Consider the following 23,434-nt stretch of genomic DNA (forward strand, 5'->3'; position numbering starts at 1 on the left):
AGAAAAAAAATGTGTGTCAGTTCTAACACGTTAAAGAGAAAACAACGTACCTTTGAATTGTCTCGTGAAGTGGAGCCCGGATCCGCTTTCGAGACGGGCGTGACGTGATTGCGTCCATACACCAGTGGATCTTCCATGGTACTGCCACTCCGCCTAGTTGTGCAGAAAAACAAAACAAAAAAACCAACATTCATATCGAATTATTAATCAACATTTTTTTTTAGTACGGATGAATGTATGCAATGTGAAAAAAAAAAAGATGGTCTAATATAATTTTTAATTTCTTGTACAAGAAACATTTTTTAGGGGAATACTCCAGGGCCCCACGCATTCCAATATTGTCTTTAAATATTTCCTGTCAAGTGTTTGTTCTATAAATAGCGCGTATCTACAATTAGACCCTTGCTCGCAGCTGGGTGAAGAGCTCCATTTTCACATTTTTGAAGGGTGGGGGGGGACCTATTTTTTTTTTTTATTATTATTATTATTATTTCTTTGACTAATATGATGTGATCTCCGCTTCGGCGCTCGTGTCCCGGCATCCGCCAGTCAAGCAGCTTAATTTGATTGCTATTTCAGGGAAGCGTAACGCGAATATTTGCGACGATCGAACCACTAAATCAAATAGCCAGTGGTCCAATACACGACCCCAAATAAAAGAAAAGGGGGGCATTCAAGAGAACGCAATAGCATTACATTGTTTGACTATGACCTAACATGAAAATCGAATCACAGGAAACGGCTGATTGATGTGTATAACTTTGGGGACGGACTCGCCACTAAATCACACAGTGTCAGATCGATCCGGCCTACAATATATACGACATTCACCTTTTGAATTGAACCCCGTTGTGTTCTAAAAAATAAAGAGAAAACAAAGAAAGAAAACAAACAAAACCAAAGGCATGTGAAATTCCAGAAACTTTTCTAACAGGATATGGCGATTAAAACGCCCCGGAACGACATTACGGGGGGGCAATAAGACGGAACCCGCTGAAAATGCACGTAAAACTCAAAAATGACCAAATGACACGCGAAAACGAGGCGAGCCAAGTTTTCCCATTGATTTATTTTGTTGTTGTTTTTCCTACTTTTAACTCGCAAGAATCGAAATGAAACAGACGAAACAAAGGCAAAAGGAACTTAACTACCAAAAGGCCGTGAGTCGTCATTGATCTAAATGGGCGGGAATATATTACAATCCTCTTTTTTTTTCTTTCTTTTTTAAATCATATCCACAGCACCTGAGAATCTTCTACGTACGGTACCAAAATGGAAAAGAAAAACTCGGGGAAAGAAAGAAATCCATTAGTGAAACCTAATGATCGGGTCCGTGTGCGCGTATGTGCGTGCACGCAACTTTCCCCTACCGCCCCAGCCACCACCCAGCCGCTCATCGGCTGATCATTACGTGTTACGACTGGGTAGGACTAAAAAAATTGCCAGAAAGAGAGTTCTAGCGGGATTTGGGAAGGGAGAGAAAAATGTGCCAGATGATGGCCACCATCCGGTACTTCCTCGTGCCATTTGGAACGCGTCAATAGGAGAAAAAAAAAAAAGAAGGTCACAGGTCACACAAGCCATTGTTTGTTGATGACCTGCGGAGGGGGGAAAAAAAAATTGGACGGCCCGACAGGTGATGGCTTTATCAGTTGACATCCTGTCAAAATTCATCCGCTTGGTATGACAGTTAATGACAAGCGAAAATGAAGCTCAGCTCCTCTCCTTTATGACTTCAAAACGATATCGATCACTTTGCATCCGTCAATCGGTCATCATCTCTTTTTGGCATTGGTAAAAAACACGTTTTGCATACCTCCCCCCTTGCGGATGATATTGAAAATAAGGGAAGATTTAAAAAAACAAAACAAGCTATTTTACTAGTTTCATTCATCATCGGGCAACAGTCAACCCGACTCACGACGTCGGGGGGCCCCCAAGAGCCGCATGCATAAATTACAAATCGTATAGGAGGAGGTTCGTTCGTAATCACTCGCTTCATTACTACTCGCTGAACTGAAATAACATGGGGGGGAGGGGGGCTAAGGTCAACGAGTTAACCCAGTTTCACATGAATTGTTTTTCTTTTTGTTTCTTTTTCCAGGATCGTACAAAACACAATCCGGGGGAGACAAAAGGCGCTGTTTATGCGCTAAAATCATATACGATTTCTAGTTATATGCATACATCATTTATTTATCTGTAGATCGACGTGAGCATTCGTTGCGCGCATGTAGAAAAACGGGCTCTGGTAATTTAACAGCGTGAGCAGCGTGACGCTACATTTTGGCTCCGACACTAGACCCCTCTGTTGCGGCCAGTTTACTTTGCATTTATCGGCCATTTATTCACGAACTCGGAAGGCTACAAGTTTTCCTTTTTTTCTTTTTAAATCTTCCTGAATTTATTGATTTTGTTTTTTCTTTCCTCCATCTCGTTTTTTTTTTAAGGTGATTTTCTTTTTGGCATGTTTCCGCTGACGAGAGAAACTTAGACATCGATCCGAATGAAGTGATCCGATTCTGGGCCAGAGCCGCACGCAGAGTGAGATCAACCAAGTAAAAAGAAAAATAATAAAACAATTTTAAACGCGATGTCGTATATGCTTTTGTTGTCGCATCACAATGCCATGCTTCTCTTCTGGAAAAAGAAATGACCTGAATATCATCTACCTGCTTTTCCGAAAAGAAAGCACAATATTTTGAGGGGGGAATTCAAAGTATGTCCGCCGCGATAGGGAACCTGTTTTTCTTGTACACGACTCGGCAGTTTTCCCAGCCTCATACGCAACCACAAAAATTGGGAAAAACCGGGCCTATGAGGAAGAAATTGTAAAGGTATAGTTAGTTACAAGATTGATCTTTTCGTAGCCTTTGGGATTGAGTGCAGAACATGATTAGCAAAGCCGGGCACAGCCGTCTGATGATTTGTTGCTTTATTACGTACAGGGAAAAATAAATGCCAATCTCTTGAAGCCCCTCGTTGGAGAACGGTGGCAAAGATTACAAATCAGCTCAGGGCTTGGCGTAAATGAAAAGCTTTTTTAAAGAAATGCTATAATCAATAAAAATGGAAAGCCATGCCCTGTCCATTGGTAACGATTCAAAAAGATCCGCATTTTGCCAATTCGTCTAATTGGTGCCATTGCCATGTTCAATTGATACATTCGAGAAGAAAAAACAAAAGAAATCACACAGAATTGGACGATTGGCCAAATTAGATGATTTTTTTTTTTTTTACTTTTATCAATTCTTTGATGGCAGCTATATACTTAAATGTAATTTAAAAGCATGCCAAAAATTTTGTTTCTGTCGATTTGTCCAGGTGGAAGCTTCAAAAAAAAAAAAGGGAGGTTCGCCTACCGCAAAAGATTCTCTCTACTCCTCTCCTTAAAAAAAAAAATAAATATTATATAGGACACCACCCAAATTAGCTTAAGCTATCAATACACCAGACAGTCCCGTTTTTTTTTGGTTTTTTTTTGGCCCGTCTCCCGCCGCCTACAGCCCCCATCCGCCGGTTCGGAATGGTCTATCGCACGCGGAGCTCACGAACGCAGCACACGCCGTATATACAAGAAAAACATAAGGGATAAAATGCCATGTATATAAAGAAAGGCCAGCACGTAGATGGAATAAATGCGAAGGGCAAAACTGGAAAGCGAGAGGAAAAAGAAAGAAAAAACGTTCTATAGTGATTAAAAGGCCATCACGCGTTCCTCTCACAGGGGAAGCATTTTCTATAGGTATTCGGCGGGAATTTAAATCGAAACAGGTATACGCGTTGTAGAGTTTCTCAGACCAACTTCATCATTCATACAGCTCTCCTCCTCTTCCTGCTTCGAGGCTTCATTTGCATATATAGACCTTTTTTTTTTTTTCTTTCTTGAAATTCTTCTTTTCTCCCCTCTGCTTTTGGACTCGTGTCAGACCATCCTCTTCTGCTCGACGATCATAAGCCGTCCGGTTGGAGATGAAGGGAATTCATCAATCGGTAAATAAGAAGAAATTCAGAAGCTTGGAATGTTGTATATAGCCCAGGAATGATCACAAAGTTTGGCAGTAGCTAAAAGTCTTTTTACCTAGTAGCTCGTCAATCTACTGTCCGAATGAATCATTCACGGACTGTTTTTATCAAACTGAAGAGCAACTGAATCACGCTCAATTGTCGCTATAGAAATATTTACAAATTAAGCCACGAAGCGCAACATTAAACAAAAAACAATCAAAGTCACGCTAAACAGATTTCAATAGAATTTTCCTTTTGGTTAAAAAAAAAAAGAAATTCTTCAAAATGAGGGAAACGCGTGACGTAACCATGTCAAACACGAGCAATTAGTGCCTTGTCAAAAGGTATATACAGCTATACCAAGGCTGTCGAGAAGAAGAAAATAGGAAATTCAAAACAAAAGTGATAACATGATGATGTTGCCTACTTGACACCATTGACGGTAACTATACAAGAAAATAAAGGACAAGGTGCGATTTTTTACGCTACGGTCTTTTTCTTCTATTCTCCTCCACCTTCTTTTATTCGTTTTTTTTTTTTGCTGTTGTTGTTGAGCGTAATCACTTGACCTCTTCCAACGCCCGACCCCGTGTCCTTAATCGCTTGGAGCATTGGTTGTTCTCTACGTCATCCAAAAAGACTTGACATACAACGTGTGCCTCTTTTCATTTTTCATGAATCGAAAAGACATTCAAAACGGTGGAACTGTTCTGTAGTGTAATAGCGTGATGCAAAGGTGCGGGTCTTTCTCTCTCTCCTGTAAATAATATTTTTCTACAATCGTTTCGTGTTATACAAGACGTCTAATGGGTATTTAAACGGGGGCCCGGGTGTGTGTATGCCGCCATTGCTGCCAGGGGATCGGCACTGGCCCACATAATCTGTCGGTCGCGCAATCTTTTATCTGCTAAATGGCTCAAGCACGAACGATGAGAAATGTACGAATCAATGAACTTTCCCGCCCCGTCAAGACATTTCTCGCTTTATTTTTTATTTTTTTCCTGATCTCCACAGCTGATCGGCTACAAGTGATTGTATAACCAGACAGCATTTCTTTACGCAAAAAGAAAAGGACCATTCAACAGGTGGTGTCATGATTCATATAATGACGCGCCTCTCGGACACTTGGCTCCACTTTCTAGAAAGTTTTTTTTTTCTTTTCGAAACGCTCATTTGCGTAAACATACAACACTGGCAAAACCTATTTGACCTGTGGGCGAATTTGTTATTTTTAAAGAAAATTAAAAAATTGGCAAAGCAAAGTTGAAAGGGTTAAAGAAAATAAAAAGTGCAACGACTTGACATGACTAAGAAAAGGTGACCTGATTTCGATAAACACATGTATAAACGGCCGGAAACCTCAAAACAGTTTAACGACAGTTCCGGGGGTCTAATTCTTGTTTCGTTCCATTTCTTTTTTTCTTTTTCTTTCTCGCTTTTCTTTTTGAAATGTCGCAAATTGTGAGCATTGAACACACACACACACATATTCTCTCGCCCGTTAAAAAAACATGGCAAACAAAAATAAACACCAAACAAGGTTCAGTTTGAATGCTTTGAAAAATACGGCCGAATGGCACACACACTAAAGACGCTATAAAAGGTCAAAGTTTAGAAATGAAATGCCAACAAATCATCTCTTGAAAATGCCCCTATCTTTCATCCTCTTGAATGTTGGACTCTTTCTTCTTCTTCTTTCCTATGCGTATAAAACCGTTTTGGTATTTGATTCCGTCAAGTCGATCGTGTTTGGCCCTCCAAAAAGAAAAGGAGGATTTAAATATAAATCCCGAAGACTCCTTTTAAGGATGGGCGGGGATAGAGAGATGGAGGGAAACGTGTGTCTGTATAAAAAAAGGAGATTATGACACAGGCGAGATTCTTTTATGTTATCAAGAGTACTATATCGATAGAAGACGGAAAAAAATAGGAGATGAAGACAAACAAACAGTTTCACTGCCTTCATCCAAGTCCAATCTACGCACAACTGATCGATTGGCTTTTCAGCCGTTTTCACTCAAACGGCAATGTGTCGTTTTCGAGATGACAATCTCCAACCACACGAAAACAGACGAGAAAAGGTTCAGAATCAATTAAAAGTCGCACTCGCGTGTGATCCAATAAGAAAAAAAGAGAAATCACACACAAAAAAGTTTTGGTCTCGGGTTGATTAGAAGCGCGCAGATTAGTTTAGTGGGTTCACTAGTCCGTATCGTGATTTACTAAGATCGGGACCAATAAAAATTTTTTTTTCTGCCAACTAGCAAAAGAAACAAAAAATTCTCCTTTTTTTTTTTACATTTAACTCAGTCGTATCCATTTTTCTATTACATCTAACCGTACGTGTATCGATTGCGCTCACGAAGATGGGCCGTGTGCCATTTCAATCAGAAGGCGGAGGGAGGAAGACGCGCGCGCAAGTTCCGATTGGCTCTGAAGGAGCCAAGTAATCGATATTCAAATGATAACATACCGACAACAAAATGGGAGGATAGGACGTGTTGTCGATATCTCATTACCTAAAGGAGGGAAATCCATCATGAAAAGCTTCTTCAATTTCAATCGCCAAGTCGTGATTGATTCCTTCTTTTTTTTTTTACCTGGTGGTCTTCCCACTCTTTGGGCCAATAAACGGTGCCAAAAGGTGTTGACCCCTGCACGGCAAAATATTTCATCATCATAAAAAAAAAAAAAAAAAAAAAAAAAAGAAGAAGATAGATAGTCATATTAAACCGCAAAGACATAAAACACGGAAATAGCCAGAGTTATAGTCTTTTCCCCCGCTCGCTTCTCCAAATAAAAGAAATAAAAGTCTATTAAAAAAGAGTCAGGTATCCCTTCATCAAGTATAGACCAGGGTTTTATGAAAATGCACTAAAAAAAAAAAACAAACAAGGATAGCGGAAATCAGCTGATGGAGTAACATCACGTTCGACAAAATAAAGGTATAGAGGCTCAAGCAAATAACAAGACATCACGACTCTCTCTTTTGTATCTCCCAAAATAGCAACAACCAATGCGAGTCTTCCTGCGTAATAGATATTCATCCTTTTGATTATCAATAGTTGGTCTCCTCTAATGGGATTGATTTTTTTTTTTTCAAAGGAAAATAAAAAAGAAAAATAGGCAAAATAAAGAATATTAAATGAATTGAAGGAAACAAGAGACAAAACAAGCCTTCGACGCAGGGGAAATGTCCAGTCGTACCATCACATTCTTCGTACCTCGTCCATTCCGTGGTTCCGCTCCATTATACACGACACTCGTTGTATCTTCCGCCTTTTTCTTTCGTCTCTTTCAAATATTGTAAATCAATAGAAAACTATTTTTCTTTTCCCCCCTTCAAATGGTATTTTTTTTTTTGGCCGATACTGCGCGCGCGCGCGCCGGGCATTCCAATGGGTCGACGAAGGTAAAAAGGAAACAGCTTGTAAATAAATTGTATTTTAAGAATAAAAGAGAGAGAGAAAAAATCTGTCGTGTTTTTCTTTTTTAAAGAACAAGGCGCTAGCTTTGTCTAGGGTGTTTGGTTGCTGCTGCCCTCCGCCCTCTTATTCCTACTGAAAGAGCGTGCGTGATAAGTCTCTCTCTCTCTCTTTTACCTCTATTTCTCAGCCCCCCGCGACGCTCCATAATAACCCGTGGATCCTTCGTAATCGCAACATCGAACCGTCTTTTTTTTTTTTAAGAAAGAAAAAGAGACAGACAAGACGTACACATTCAAACAAAATGCCGCAGCGTCTATTGCCGAGGCCGCCTCTGTAACAAATTGTCGTCACGAACCGGCCGGACACCCTCTAGGATTGAAAAATCCCCCTCTCTCTCTCTCTGAAAAAAAAAAAAAACCATCATTTCTTGAGATGAGATGGCGGAATTTATTTACTCGGTCGCTTCCTTTCGATTAAGAGGAAATTGCTTGCCAATGACATCCGCATAGAAAATGACATTCTCACCAGGTTCGAAAATGACATTTCCTTATTAATCAGTTGAGGCGAACCTACAGATCACGTCATTGCTAAAAAAAAAAAAGGAACCCATCGGCCCCGTTAGGCTCAGCTCGTCATTTGTTTTTACCGGCAAGCCCGACACCAATCGAAAATCTCCTAAATTGCTGGAAGCCGGGACGAGTCTTCACGGCTCCAAAGTTCGCCATCTTTGAATTGGTGACCTCTTCGACCTACGACCCTCCCCGAAAAAAAAAAAAAAAACGCTCCAGATGTAAACACCATCAACATTTCTTCGGCTTCTCTTTTTTTCCAAAAAAAAAAAAAAAAAAAACATTTCAATAATTCTTGTTTTCTCTCGCGTTTAAAGGGAAACGACTGGAGCGCATCTGGTGTTGAAGAGCGGCATCGAATAACGGGTCGCCTTAGAAAGATGAAGCTTTGTGTTTATGTGTACATATACATACAGACACAAGAAATAAACAAGATCAAATCAGCATCTCTCCCTTTTCTCTCCCTTTTTTTTTTAACCCCCGACTTTCTGTTTTGTCTCTCTCTTACGCTCGGTTATCTCTCTGTGCTTGTCTCTTTCTTTTCCGACGAGAAAAAATACATAAAAATGTTTCCTTGTTAAAAGCAATGGACAGTCGCAACAGAAAATGGGGAAATCTTTTTCTTTAAAAAAAAAAGGGGGGCCCATTTTTTAAATCTCGCGTATCTTTCTTGACTTGTTTTCATACTCGTTCATCAAATCATGAAAAATTGAACCACTGGTTGGTCTACAAATCCTATTCGCAATTCATTGATATCAAACCAGTTTTAGCGTGAAATTTTCACCTTTCAGATCCGCTTACTTGACCACCGTGGAAAGATTAATTGATCCCATCGCGGATGGCGGGAGGGGGGACCTTCTTGAACAAACAAAAGAGAAAAAAAAGGAGGGAAAAAAAAAAAGACAAATGCCAAACTAGATCAGGGACAACTAGTACTAATTAGGGATGAAACATCGATGGCGGCCATGTTGAACACGTTTCTGTTATGGCTTTCGTCCTCATTTGTCTTAATCTCGTTTTGATTCTTAAAAAAAAAAAAGACTTACCCATCACACTCGTTGTACAATCTGCGGTAATTAACGATATTGACGGGCGACGACGAGGATGATGAGGAAGTCGCTGCCGCAGACTGGATTAAAGATGCCGGGTTGGAGATGGAGGACGTGGCCTGCCTCCTCATCGTCCCGACGTCCGGCGGCGCCGGGACAATCAAACGCATACTTGTCTACGTATTTTTCAAGTTTTGTTTTTTTGCCAAATCCTCTAGTCAATGTATTTCCGTTTTTGTTTTGTTTTTTTGTGGAAGATACAGACTTGTTTGTATATTTCTTTTCCCTTCCACTTTTGGATGAACACTCAGATGCACTAAACTCATAATAAACGATACATTACGAGAAACCACGCGGCTGGGCCAACGCGCGCGCGCGCGCGCACTGAGAACAGAAAAAATTCGACCGCCACACACAAGCACATGCAGACAAGCACAGACACGTAAACAAGGGCGCAACTTAAAATGCCGCTAGATGGCATGCGCATAGCTCCGAGACGAGACCGTCAACATGACACATCCACGCTGGTAGGGCGCGAGTTGCCAACTGAGGCGGCTGCACAGCGCACTTTGCTTAGGGAATGGATACTCCCTGACTTTGCTCGTTGGCCACCAGAGGGACACGAAAAAAACAACCTAACTTTCGATTGTTGTTGCCCCAAAACGTCGTAGAATTAATGAACGGTTTTTTATTATTACAATGAGCCTCATCCTTCGCTGGCAATAGAAACCGAAAGACGGACAGGGAAAAGAAAAAAAAAAGACCGATGAGCCCAGCACGTCTCCGTCGGTTTTCTTGACTAGCGAATATTTTTGGTTGACTGGTTTTGTTTTCATTTTTCACGAATAACTCAACATTTTTATATTAAAAAAAAAAGAAATAAAATAAATATAAAAAAAAAAATGGGTTGGGTTCGGGGTTATCTGCCAGCATCCGCTTCTGGGGTGCATATGGCGTGTCTGTGTGTGTACGTGTGTGTTTTTGTTTTGTTTGTTTTTTTCGTTCTTTTTTTTTTGTCGGCTGCTCCCGCGTGTGGTTGAGACCGATTATAAAACTGGAAACAAGACTGACTCTCACTTCTGCATAATACACACACAGACATTTAGTGGATTATCGCCGTCAAGTATTAAGAGTGTGTGAGTTAAATCAAATAAAGTTGCGGCCGCGTTGGCGTTCGAATCCGGCTTTCCATTTCAGTCGAGCTTAACGCATTTACGTCCAACCAAATGACACCACTGTGTCGGCCATCAAGAGACCCTCGTGAACCGATTATCTTTTTTTTTTTTGACGCTCAAAGTGAATGGAAAATACACATGGGACTTGAATAACATTTGGCTCCGTTTTTCTTTCTTGTATAGATTAGACATATTCGGCTTCGAAGAATTCTGTTGACAAACGAGAATTGAAACCTTCTTAGTAAGGAATATTTTTCACACCTTTTCGTCGATGCGAATAAATGCGGACCAACTATTTCAAATGCGACCCCGCCCATTTACATATCATTTAGATTTTTTCTTTTTTGACGAAAGTATGACCTCCATTTTTTTTTTCCCCCGATTACTTTTGCTTTTCTTTACTTTTGCTTTTGTTTGAAATGTATTCTTGATCTTTACGTGTGCCCGGAACGGTGATGGATTGGACGGGGTCGAGTAAATAGAGAGGGCGAGTTTCACTCTCACCCGACCGGCCAGAACTGACATACAGTCCCGTGTTACTGTATGTATGTTGTTACGTTGTGACGCTTTCGCCTTTCGGCTAGCACCCCCTACTGATTGGTTGGGTGCTTTTCACCGCTCACGTCATGATCATGATGAACTACCAACGAACCCAAAGTCCATTGAGCCACTACCTCGTGAATTCACAACTCCTCAGACCCGAACATATTCACTCATTTTTTCTTGTCTGTTCGATTTATTTCAACGAGGAAAACATCAACCCTACACAGTTAGATGTACGGGCCTACTGTTCTCTCATTTCTAAATGTTTTGTTTTTTTGTTTTTAAATCATTTGATCGCGGCATATGGGAGCCAGCATCTAAAAAAGACTAGCGCAGCAATAGTCGATGTGAACATTGTGCGCAAACGTAAAACGAGAAAGGCACACAATAAAAAGAAAGGAAAAAAGAAAACGGCTGCAATGTGAGATGCAGACAAGTGCACCACACACTGTTTGGACGTTCTTTAACGGCTATAGTGAATGTTTAGGACACGTCAGCCCTCCCTCCTCCTCCTCTAATACCATGATCTGATTGCTAGTTTGAGCGTTTAGCTCCCATCAGCGCTTTTTAACAAGTCTCAGTTTTTTTTTTTTTTGCTTCTTTTGTGATCAATTATTCCTTTGATGGAATGATTATCTGATTGAATTTTGATTTCATCTTTGCCAATAGGTGAACCGCACACGTATACACAATAACAATATACACAACACGCCACGGAAAAACAGGGTAGATAACCGGTTTCCACTTTCGCAACTTTCACTCAACAACAAATTATTTCTTATCTCATTCGTACCATTTTTTCGGTCGACAATTACAATTTTTCAATGGCCAACATTTTTTGTTCCCCCTCGTGGTGAAGGAAAAAAATAAAATAAATTTCTTTTAAACAAAAATAATAAGCGGAAAAGACTCGCCCAAATCTAATGGGTCTACATTATCGTTGCTTGAACGGGGGAGGAGCCGTTTCAATTTGTTCCGTGTAGTGATCTTCAGGAGAAAAGGAAGAATCGGGCACGGTTAGCCTTGTGCATATTATTACCAGTGAAAAGCGAGAGAGAGAGAGAGAGAGAGAAGAAAAGTCGCCATTATAATTATCATTAGACGTGAAAGGAGCCAATTTTTGTAAAGGCTGTTCAGCTTCCCTCGTCACTGCTATGTTTTATTACTCTCTAGGAACAAATTCCAGATGTTGCCTTTTTTTTTTTCTTCTCAAGAAACTTTGGTTTCATAAGAACGTAACAATAAAAGAAGAAAAAACAAAATTCAAAATAAGAGTTCAAGGCTGGCAGAGAGATTGGTGGCGCATTGAGCAGCATCCACCTTTGACCTATCCCAACGGCAGCAATATATGCAACATTCTCAGATTTTGACATGACACTTGTAAAGCTGCGAACTTTCTCTCTTATCATTCATCTTCTCGCCAGCTTTTTCTGTTAACTTGTCCTTCACCATTCAATTTTGTCAATTCCACTTGAACGATTGAAGCCTGAATAATTCGCACTTTCCCATTTCGGAGCAAACCCATCGACTTGTGATGAAATTAAAAGTCAAAGTCGGGTTCAGCAATAAAAAAAGAAAAATTGAGTCGGAATGACATTAGGATAAAGAAGAGTCATCTCTGGGGAAAAGGCGGTGTGTTAAAAAAAAAAAATAATAAAATAGAAGGTCGACTTTTTGCGATGAAACAACCGCGCTAATGAATGACGAGTGCAAGACAGGCGTTGGTCTCTGTATATCAACCCATCCGGTCGGCTTTTCAAACCCTTTCTTGAAATACGTATATATACAAACGGCCGTTAAACTTGAACTTAAAATACAAGTGGAAAAAAGACAAAATCAGAGAGACACCAAAGTTTTTAGAACTGGCGGTTCATGCCGACATTTGCTAATTCCATCATTTTTGTTCTCCCGGCGTCTCAAAAGAATTCTTGTGTTTTCTTGACGCTCATGTCGAGATTCCTACTTGATTGGATGCAGCAGGCGTCGAGCTTGCACATCATTTTCTTTTTCCCCTCGTTGTTGAAAAGAGAAAACGAAAGAGGAGAGCCGACATCTTCCTAATGAAGGTGCTGCCTTATAGTCTACGGTAGAGCGGCAGCTGTTAACAGCTCAACGCTCGAAATGTAATTAAAACGAGAAGCAAAAAATGAAAAAAAAAAGAGAAAAGAATCACAGCAAATAGACAATACTTGTGTCAGAATCAAAGAAAGAAAAGAGAATAACAGACGGAGAGAGGACAAATGATGTGTCTCCATTTTTGTTTTGTTGGCAGAACAAGATGACGGGAAGCCTTTCACGGGGCTGTATCGTTTGACTTCTAAATTCTTTAGTACAGAAAAAGTTTAATGAACTCGCATCGTGTAATAAGAGAGTATACGTCACATCGGACAAAACCGTTGAATATTGAAGCCCCCTTTTTTTCCATAACTGGCATTTGCTTTTGTTTTTTTTAAACAGTTGTTGGCTTTTTGGTCGTTAACATTGACTTCATACGACCCCTTGAAGATTGTCCAGATGAGTCTTGCATCTTGTTTAATCGAAAGAATTGAACAAGTGCTCTTCAGACTAAGCAAAAGGCATTTTTTGACATGTTTATCTTTACTCTTTTTTAAATTTTTTCGAGGAAGGGCTGAGCAAAGTTGAAAAAAAAGGAAGGAAAAATTAGGTCTCCCATTCCAGGCTAAAGAAAATTGAATCGTCAACTTGTCAGCGAAATGAAGCACCAGCTTGGGAGGGGAGGCTAGAATTAAAAATAAAAAACTAGGGGAAAAGGATGAAAATTGTTTGTATAAATACAAGTCCAAAATGGAGCTTCAAGCCAGCTTTAGAAAAGGAAAAGAGACGGCCAAAAATGGGGGACAAGGAGAACGGAGACATCAGCAGGGGTACTGGAATCCTTATTACATTTGAACAGTTTCACAGGACGAAGAACTCACAAATCTCTCGAATTACATCTCCACCCACGGTCGACAAAAGATAATAAAACAAAAAATGAGATCAAACACAGCTTCGCCATCTGTCGGGCATTTGATTAACTTTTGTACAAACAAACCGTGTACGTAAAAAAAAAAAAAAAATCCTAAACGAAGATCAATGATGTTGAAATTCTAATGCTACTTTGATATACTAGCTTCGATTTGAAACGAAAAATGGAGAACGATCCATATTGCACGAGGTTTCTTTCTGGCGAAACGAGTTCGGTTGTTCGGTCTGGTGGGTTAGATTCATGTTTCACACAGCACATTACACAACTTCTGACTGATGTTTGACGTTATTTCACCATTTGATCTGAATGCCTTGATACGCTCAAAATCAATAGTATACAAGGAAACCGCAAATTGGCCTAGTACAACCGCACGGCTTGTTAGATTTCCTATGCAAATAAAGATGTTGTGTTACATACCCGAAACCCAAATCCACCGATTTTTGGCTTTATTATTAGAACACACCGAAACGCTCCACTTCCAAATAGTTTCAATGACGAGAGACAATCATCTTGCTACCAACGAGCACAGCCTTGCGATTTGCCCTTCCCCCCCACCCCAATCAGCCTTTCAATTAGATTTTTTCGGTAGCACAAACCATATGTTGTTTGAATACACTAGCGCGGATTTGTGTCCTCCAAACACTCGAGGTTTATTTATAATATTTTTTTTCCTATTTAACCATAGCGCACCGTAACCTTAATATTTGGAATGCCAATGCGTCTCTCTCACGGTCATAGAATTTTTCTCCACACGACAGGCTAAAAAGTTACTACATAGGGGCGGATTCTTTATTCCGAATTTTTTCCGATGGAAAAAGAAATAAAAATTCAAACGTAAAAAAAAAAAGAGAGAGGGGGGATGTCGTAAAACGAGAACGCAGCTGACGTGGAGAAAGAACACGAAAAAAAAAAATGGGAGGGAAAAAATATACAGAAAAACAACTAGAAACTACAGGGGGAATGATGGAGTAACCGAATGGCTAATGTATAGGGAAGGCTGGAAGGGGATCGACGGAAAGAAATAACAACTTCGGTCCAGGATGGTCACGTTCGGTGGTCAGTTGCAGGAAATTGAAAAGAGGCTGAAGAAAGATCGATAGCTTCGCGTATAAAAATAAAAATGCCAAAATTGGTTGAAAAAAATGCCCCCCCCCCCCATCTCTCCGTCCGAGTTGTGCGCGCGAAGCCTTCAAACTAAATCAAATCGTTTTTCCATCAATGGGTATACCATTATATGACAAGGCGACGTTTCATTCATCTCGAACCTGCAATTTACTTCTAGTGGAAAGTATTTTTTTTTTTTTTAGTTTGGGCGGTACCTGCCAGTTATGGGCGACAAAAGCACTTCCGTCCACCTCCATCGGGGCATCCGGTTTTCCAAAGCCATTCTTATATACTTCACGCCTTTTTTTTTTTCCTTCAAGCAATATGAAAAGGCCAAAAGAGCTGACCTTCTAGGGATCACGTTTCACTTAACGTAATAATCACTGTGTAAAGCACTACGTTAACTGCTTTCAAAAACCATTTATTGATCCTTGTTTAAGGAACATGATCGCAAAGAACCTTACGGGGCTATCAACTGACCGCAAGGCTCGTTGAATCACTAGAGCTGGACATCGAGAATTCGGTCCACCTCATGGCGATGTATCACTAAGATAAAGCCATTCCTTATCTCAATGAAGTGTTCGAATATCAAAGGTTCAAAAAACGTATTAAACATTACCATGGAAATGTCGTGATGAAACGTATCGTTGCATCACAAAATCTCCTACAGCTATGGCCGTTTACAGAGAACAATCGGGCCCCTTTCTTCGATCCATTCTTTTTTGGCCATCGGATCGATATTTGTCGCTTTTATTTAGGTCGATGAGAACACATTTTCACCATCTGAGATGGTTATCAGGCGGCCTATAGAATCGAAACGACTGGAACATTGCCACGAACAAATGCAAAAGTAAAACAAAATAAATAAAAGGGTGTCTTCTCGCCTTTCCAGAATGGCACGACACTCTGGTGATCGGACGTCTTGCCGCCTCCTGATGTATAGAATGTGATTGCAATCAACTTCTCGTTGTCACTTTCCTATGTCTCCTTTTCTATTTCTTTTTTTGTTGGGGGGAAGGAGGATGGTCTATCTCTCTTATTGCCTCATCTCAATCCACGTCACCCAGGCAACTAAAAGACTGTAGCCCAAAAATAAAGTCAAAAGCTCTCAGGAAGTCAAATATATATATTTGATACGGAGCTGGGGAAGTGAAGACGCTTGAAAAATAAAGGGAGAAAAAAAAAAAAAGGGGGAAAGAAACGACACTGCCTAAAATACGAAAAAGGAGCTAGCAGGCGTTGAATACCAAAACTGTTATCAGTCCCTAGGACAGATCGACGTGATCCCAATCTCTAAGCGAAAAGCATAATGACGACAGAGCTATATGGAAACGAAATAAACATAAGAGAGATCAAAACGAAAAAAAGAACCAGCTCGAAACGATGTTATGGTTTACCTTGGCGAAGAAAAATTTTTATCTTTAGGGCGTGTTGCTGAGTGAAGAAAAAAGAACGTTAGATTCGGAGGATTACGAATAAATTTGTCGGAACGATTTACATATAGGCAAATTCGACGAAAATGATGCGCTTTTTGCGGCGCCCTGACCAGATATTGAATAATAGAAATAAATTGTTTGAATAATGCTTTAGTCAGCGAAACTGCTTTGGATGTAAAGCCCGGCTGTTAACTAGGTCAAGCTGAAAGGGGAAAAAAAATACTATATATAGGAATAATATAACGATAAAGACGGAAAAAAAAAATTGACGTACAGCACCAGAATGATTTCGATGGCGTCTTTCACCTCGAGCTTGCATTCATCTATCATTTTATTCTCTCACAGATCTCACTGTGATATAACAAAACAAAAAAAAAACACAGACAAGCAATGGGAGGGAAAAACAAAAGAAACGCCCAAATTGTGGCTTAACTCTCCTTGGTTTCGATGAATTAACTCTCACTTTTCTCTAGCCAGCTCACATGATGCTCGTCATTTCTCTCGCAAATCCTAAGAAATCAATCAAAGTAAATAAAAAACAGTAACAATAAAAGTCTTTCGCTTTCCTTTCTTTTTTTTTCATTTTTTGTTGAAACATCTGATCTGCTCTCTCTTTTGAACTTTTCTTGAAGCGAGAAAAAAATGAAATTGTTGAATTCCTGACCGCCCTGGTTTTCCAAAAGAGTCGAAGGTGACAATCCAGTCCGATCCGGAAACGCAACGATCCCTATCTCCCCTTCTCCCGAAAAACAAACCCCCGAATACCTGAATAGTGTGACTCCGTTACGTCGAGGAACACCAAGAAACGAGCTTGCGGTATATTTCTAGCGCGCACGAGAACGAGTCCGCAATTCGGATCGTTCTCGTTGAAAAAGGTGACCTCAAAAGCCAAACCAAAAATCAGTTTTCGATAGCGATGTATTTTGTAACGAGATAATAACAACTTGTAAAAAATGGTCAACAATAACAGTAATGAAAAACATTGAGATCTGCATGTCTCTTTTTATCTATAGAAATGTGTCAACGTCCATATTATTTAGACGAAGACGATATGGCCACAATTATCGAATGTTAGGCGACTTATTTGTCTAACTACTTGGCAGGACTACAAGCGAACGGCGAAGGTATAAACGCGTTCGTTAAACGATGGTAGAAACGAAACGGCGGAGCCGAGAGGGCGTTGAGAACTCCCGCCACCACCGCCGCCGTTGGATGGCGCCTTCCGGCTGTAGATGTCCGTTAGGTCGAACATTTGCACCGACGGGTTTGCTGGTTACGTCACCAACTGATTTCGTTTTTCGTTTCAGCTGCGACGACGGCGATTTCAACTGGTCGACTGCCATTGCTTCGTAAAAATCGGGATGGATTTGTCTGCAAAAAAAACCACTTCGGGCCACTCACTGTTTCACGTGTTTAGCTGCTAGTTACAACTGAACACAACCGTTCGCACTAGTATCGATCTAAGGATTGAACTCTTTACTCACTGCAGCTATACTCTCTCGGCTGATCGATATATAGGCTACAACGCTGAGGGCAATCGAATTCAAGCCAAAATTGTTAATGAACGTCCAGGCTTGCGAGCGGACGGCTCACTTCTGTGCCTTTTCCCGTTTCACCTCTACATTCTACGGTGCGCCTTGTTTCTATAGGGGCATCGAACCGAAAAGAGATAAAATCGGTAGGTCCGTGGTGAGCTTGGCTGAGTATTGTATTCCCGCCGCTAGGTGGTGAATGGCCCTTAAAAACTGAGCGGTTCACGCGACGACAGATCGCTCGTGCTATTTTTATTTTTATTGGGAAACGCGCAGAGAAGGCCCAGGGGGTCTAGGAAAAGAAAGAAAAGAACATCAAGCGCCAGCCACAACAAATCAAATAAGCTACACTATTCAACAAAGTCCCATAGGCGCTGAAAAGCGTGTATTTATCGCCCTTCGTAAATAAACTACATTTAAAAATCAATGTTCGTTGTTCCTTTCCCTTTTAGTAAATGTTTTATTTTGCAAAGGGATTGCATAATAAGGAAAATGTTGTTTTTGGCCGCTGGTTGTTATGTGATGAAATATACGTGCGTTCCACATCTGAGTTGACCTACTTGGTCTATAACTCTTATCTCGTAGCCTATAGGTCGCGCATTGATAATCGCTATATGCAATGTGAGGCTCATTCTGTAATTGATTCACAAAGTGTGCGATGATTGACCTGCGCACGTATCACAACGCTTTGCCATCCAGTGTATAAAAACCATATCGATCACGGAGAAGAAGTGTGCACTACCATCGATTACTGTAGATGGCAGTCTGGATATAGCTGCGCAGGGTATATATACGTATATCATATTGATCCACACAGAATTATTTATATTTTTTTTTGTGTTCCCTCTCAAAATGAAAATTTTGGTGTAGTTGTTTCTTTTATTTCTATAAAATTCTGTGCATTCTCTCTAGTTTTGTCATCAATCTCGGCCGCGTGCACAGGCCGGGCATCAACTTTCCATTGGTGGAGCGTGATGCAACATTGTTATACATCAAGTTTTAATGAGAACCCAACTCGAGTGGCTTTAGATTCACGATGTCGATGTCAAACAGCGAAACTTAAACCAAGAATTTAATGAACCAAACATTTGTTATCCACATTCTTCGGTAGCTCAAATATTTAACCATCGACATAATTATTTAAAAATTATTTTTACATGTATATTCTTTAAGCGAATATCGCATCAACCGTTTCGCAAACATCATTTTGCCAACAATGTATTCGCTGCTTTTACTAAATTAAGTCACTCGTGGGCATTATTTTCCTTTACGTGTCGCTATGAATGATGCCACTAATGGATTGACGAACCATAAGTGCACTAGCGTGCTCCTATATGTATTGAGTGTCAGCATGGGAAAAGTGGGAACGGAGACGTGAATATGAGCGCAAAATTTAAAAAACAAACAAACATCAACCCAAATAAAAACTGAGATCGTGGAGACATTGAGAGATGATTGTGCGTGACGGTTAATTAACTTATTGCATATTATATACGTGTGGTTATATATCGTTATCTCACAGCCATACCCGCTCATGTAAGAATTTTTGTTTTTGCTCTTATATTTCTATTGTTTTAAATGCTTTCGTGTGTTTTCCTGTATTTCAAAAGATACGCATCGATCACCTAGGATAATCAAAAGACTCATCGGAGTAATTTCACAGCAAGACTTTCACTATTTCGACATTGCCAGAAATCAGCGTAACGATGCCTCCGCAAGTGGTTTTTTTTCATCGTGATGTTCTCATCATCAAAGTATATGTGCATAATAGGCGGTGAATTTATAAATAGATGGCGTATATACATCTTCATCGAAAATCACATTTTTGCACGCCATCCTCCGATCGAGGGATTATTGGAATTTAAAGTGAAAGTTAAAAATCAATCGATTTCTTTCAACGATCTCAACGGGACAATTATAATGCCGATTAAAGATGATGAGGTGCGAATATAATAAGCACGGGCTTGGTATAAGAGAATGCGAAAAAGAACCCCCATAGACCCCCATGCGAGAAGACCCCATAGGTAGAATAATTGGTAATCACTGGAGACCTGCAGCTCTATAATTGAATAACGGGCAGATGCGATGAAGTAATTTTTGACTTACGATTCAAGATGCGAAGACGAATGGAAGCGCTTCTGGCGACGAAGATTCAAATTAGCTGAACGGTGAACGACGACTCGAGCTGAAGCTTCGTTAGTTTTCCACGTTTCTTCCTGTGAAGGTGACGGAGTATTGGCTTCTATAAATCGAGCAGAAGGCGTTTCAACCTCGTTTGTCGCATAATCAGTGTTTGGACTTGTAGCGTTCATCCTTGATTGAATAAAATGTTTGTTAAAAGTGATGTTACAGTCAAGAATTGAATAAAGGATTTCTGAATAAAAAGCATATAGTTTTTTTTTTTTTTTTATGTTTAGCTACGGAGGCCGACTGCACGCTCACGCTAGATCCGCACGAAACGCCATCTAACAGCGTGAAAGTTTACTTAAATTCTTTCAATCGTTTCACGAAATTTAAACAGAAGCACCAAACAATTCCAAAACAATATAATACAATATTGCTATACAAAAACAGTTAAATGCTGAGTAGCCTATAGATATCTTTTCAGAAGCTATATTATTTCAGTTAAAGATGATTGATGTTATACTTACAGACCACCGGGGTCACTTTGATGGAAAACAGACGGCGTAATTTTGCTGATTTGGGGAGGAGGGTAAATGAAATGGGTGGACACTTGAGAGTCGGGTGAATCTTTTTGGCTGTCGAGCGATAGATTATTTCGCGCACTTGTCATCATTAGCATACGGCGATGCTGGGCGGATGATGAAACAGTTTCCCGGCCATAATTCCAACGAGACGTTGACGGAGCCGCAGGTGATTTCGTCCATTCGCTCAATCGTTTTAACTGCCGAAACGATTCGGATAAAACCCTCGGCTTGCTTTTACATGCTTGATCAACGGGCGACTGATTAAAGTAGAGCTCTGCATCCGACCCATACGTGTTTCTATCAATTTTCTATCAATAGCAACACAATGTTTTTCTTTTAGAATTTGACAAAGGAAAACAGCTGTAGACTAATATATATATTCTTTTCAAACAAAGATCGAACTTCTTGTTTCTACTGCTGTGGGATATCATCTGAATAAGAACGTTCACATTAAATTTTATGGTAAAATCCATGGTAAGCAAACGACTATCCTCCAAATTATGTTTAAAATGAATATGAGTCTAGACGTGCTATTTTACTTGTTTGTCCCTGTTAAACGAATAGGAAGATATCCATCATTAATGAAAACGTGTTGGTAGACACCTAACAAGAATACGTGCAAGCAAACCTCAAAATCTCGTGATGTATGAACATCTTTAAAGGGCTACCCCGAATTACACAGATAATTCATTCGTACATGTTCTGAATCCAAATTCTTATATAGAACACTCTACTTTACACCAGGACAGGACTTAAATGATGAAGATATAAGAAATTATCTAGTTTTTTCGTTTCAGAGATCACTCCCGCATTGATCTTGTTTTTGACGACAAGAATAAGGAAAGGCAATTTTGGAAACCAGAACAATTTTTACATACTTAATTCGACATGGCTTGTTGCTTTAATTATATGTATACCGCGTTTTCATTCATTTAAAGATAGATTTTTGGGTGGCATCTATCAATTGTATATGTAAGTTTCGCTTTTAACGTTTCCTTCCCCTGCTTGAATCCCTGGATTTCAATGATTACATTGTTAAATATTTGAATTTCTTTGCATATATATAGAGATTGGCATTTGGCAACTTATTTCACGAGGAATACTTTGAAAAGCGTTTTTGTATCATCAATGAGCACCGATAATGACCTTCTGTGATGTCGACTTAAAAGCATTTCACATATTCTGTAATATGCTGTTGTTGGAAGGGAAACTTTAACTGCTTTGAAGCTTTCCCAATAAATACAGCTTTGAAGCTTAAAAGGGATTCTTGTTAATAAGTGAAACACGTCGAATATTTGGGCTTACTTTGTTAATAGCGGATGTTTCAGGAGAGACAGGAGTCTGGGGCAACGACGCAGATCCATGTAATTTTTCGTAGTTTTTCAGTCGGGAAATGGAGTTAGGCCTAGATCGGCAGTCGTCGTAGATGCAGCCATCGCTTAATTTCAACGTCAATTTGCTTTTTCGAGACTTGAGAGCAGCCGTTACATCGTCCACCATGTCGGTAAAAATACTGCAATAGGTAACCGTATATTTGTCGTTACTCGATAAATCCTTTATGGCTGTGCGCCTGGCACACATGTGTAACATCGTCATCATGAAGCAGGTAGCCTATATTCCCATTTTTTTACCTATGTATATGAGCACACGTTATCCTTTTTGCAGCTGGTTAATCGCTTATAGGTTACTGTACTGTTGATGCATATTACACTGTGGTCAAACCTTCTGATTTTTTAAACCCGTCTTTATCAGTTTTAGAAAACGTCTGGTGAAACGTCGTCCAGCAAGAAGCAAAAGTCCATCACACTGTCTCTATAGACGACATTTTCCTTTCATTTAATTCCTTAATTTTGTTCTTGTTCTTTATTCTACATGTGTTAGTGTTTTCATTTTAGGGTTCATGCAACAATATGTAACAGGGAAAATAGCTATATTTTGTGAAGCGGGTTCTACGCTTCTCTCACGCTGAATAATTTATATTGAAGAGTCATGTAAATAGCAAGCATAAACAATGCATGCACTAAACTATTTACACGCACAATATTTCAAGAAAGCGGGAGGTTCAGGAAGGGAGGTTCAGGAAAGGTTCACTGTTAAATAGACTAACCCGAATGCTCGGATGAAAATTGAATCGTTTGAAATCTTACCTTGGATATAGCTTTCCTGCCAGCAATGTGAGAGTGTGCAGCTAATTCCTAATGGAAAGAAAAACTGGAAACAACTGCATTATGGACACAAGAAATATTTATACGTGTTATTAACTTAGGCAGCGTGATATGAAAGCGCTCGTGCAATCCTCGTCTAATTTACAGAACCCATTTTCTGTACAGATCTTATCAGCGGTTGCGGTCGCCTTTTTTTTCCCCATTTTATTCACTAGAAAATGTTTTCTTAGTATTACGTTCAGCATATAGTGAAACTAGCTGCTGTTTAGTAATTATAATACCCATCCTGTTGATGTCCCAGTTATATTTTGACCCCGTGAATGAAGAGCGTATTATATCCTTGTATTTCGATTTTTGAATAAAATTAGTTTTTTAGCTGACCCGGTTTTCATTCCAATTTTCATCACCGTGTTGCATGTGTCAACATCTGATTTCCGTTACAACATTCCAACGATAGGGTTAACCGCACAATTTTTTGTCAAAAAGAAATGTATTGAAATTTGACGGTTGCTGTCTATATTTCCGCATTGCACCATACAAAGTTTGAAATAATTTTATCATACAGTGGCCTATACGTGAAAAATTTGCTGAGCTGCCAAACATCATACGATCCACCATTTTCATTTATTCTGAATTATAAATGATCCAAGAGATCTTTTAATATCACAAAAGCCGGAGATGGGGCGGGATATAGTTGACAATAGCCCGAAGAATAATACGAGATTGAATTT

The 23,434-nt window shown here is 39.8% G+C and overlaps 1 protein-coding gene and 1 long non-coding RNA gene across 6 annotated transcripts in view; both read right to left on the bottom strand.

The window, feature by feature from the left end:
- LOC116915356 (rap1 GTPase-activating protein 1) overlaps nt 1–22,841 on the bottom strand; it is a 44,303-nt gene extending 21,462 nt beyond the window's left edge. For 2 of the 5 annotated variants that reach the window (XM_045169311.1, XM_045169310.1), the window contains exons 1-5: nt 22,686–22,841; nt 21,844–22,051; nt 20,482–20,846; nt 19,937–20,143; nt 51–153 (exon numbers count right to left, since the gene is read on the bottom strand). In XM_045169311.1, the coding sequence (XP_045025246.1) occupies nt 51–153; nt 19,937–20,143; nt 20,482–20,846; nt 21,844–22,038 (870 nt within the window). In that variant the 5' untranslated portion in view covers nt 22,039–22,051; nt 22,686–22,841. Of the gene's footprint in view, nt 1–50; nt 154–9,051; nt 11,039–15,077; nt 15,349–19,936; nt 20,144–20,481; nt 20,847–21,843; nt 22,052–22,685 lie in introns of those variants that run through there. The other 3 variants (XM_045169313.1, XM_045169312.1, XM_032920455.2) reach the window with 3 other exon arrangements.
- LOC123469949 lies at nt 20,899–21,837 on the bottom strand. Its single transcript, XR_006643235.1, has 2 exons — nt 21,642–21,837; nt 20,899–21,551 (listed from the first exon to the last, which is right to left on the bottom strand). It is a non-coding gene; the product is annotated as an uncharacterized LOC123469949 (long non-coding RNA).
- Nucleotides 22,842–23,434: the final 593 nt, after the last annotated feature.

The sequence above is a fragment of the Daphnia magna genome, linkage group LG2 (genome assembly GCF_020631705.1).
Source record: "Daphnia magna isolate NIES linkage group LG2, ASM2063170v1.1, whole genome shotgun sequence".
NCBI lineage: Eukaryota > Metazoa > Arthropoda > Branchiopoda > Diplostraca > Daphniidae > Daphnia > Daphnia magna.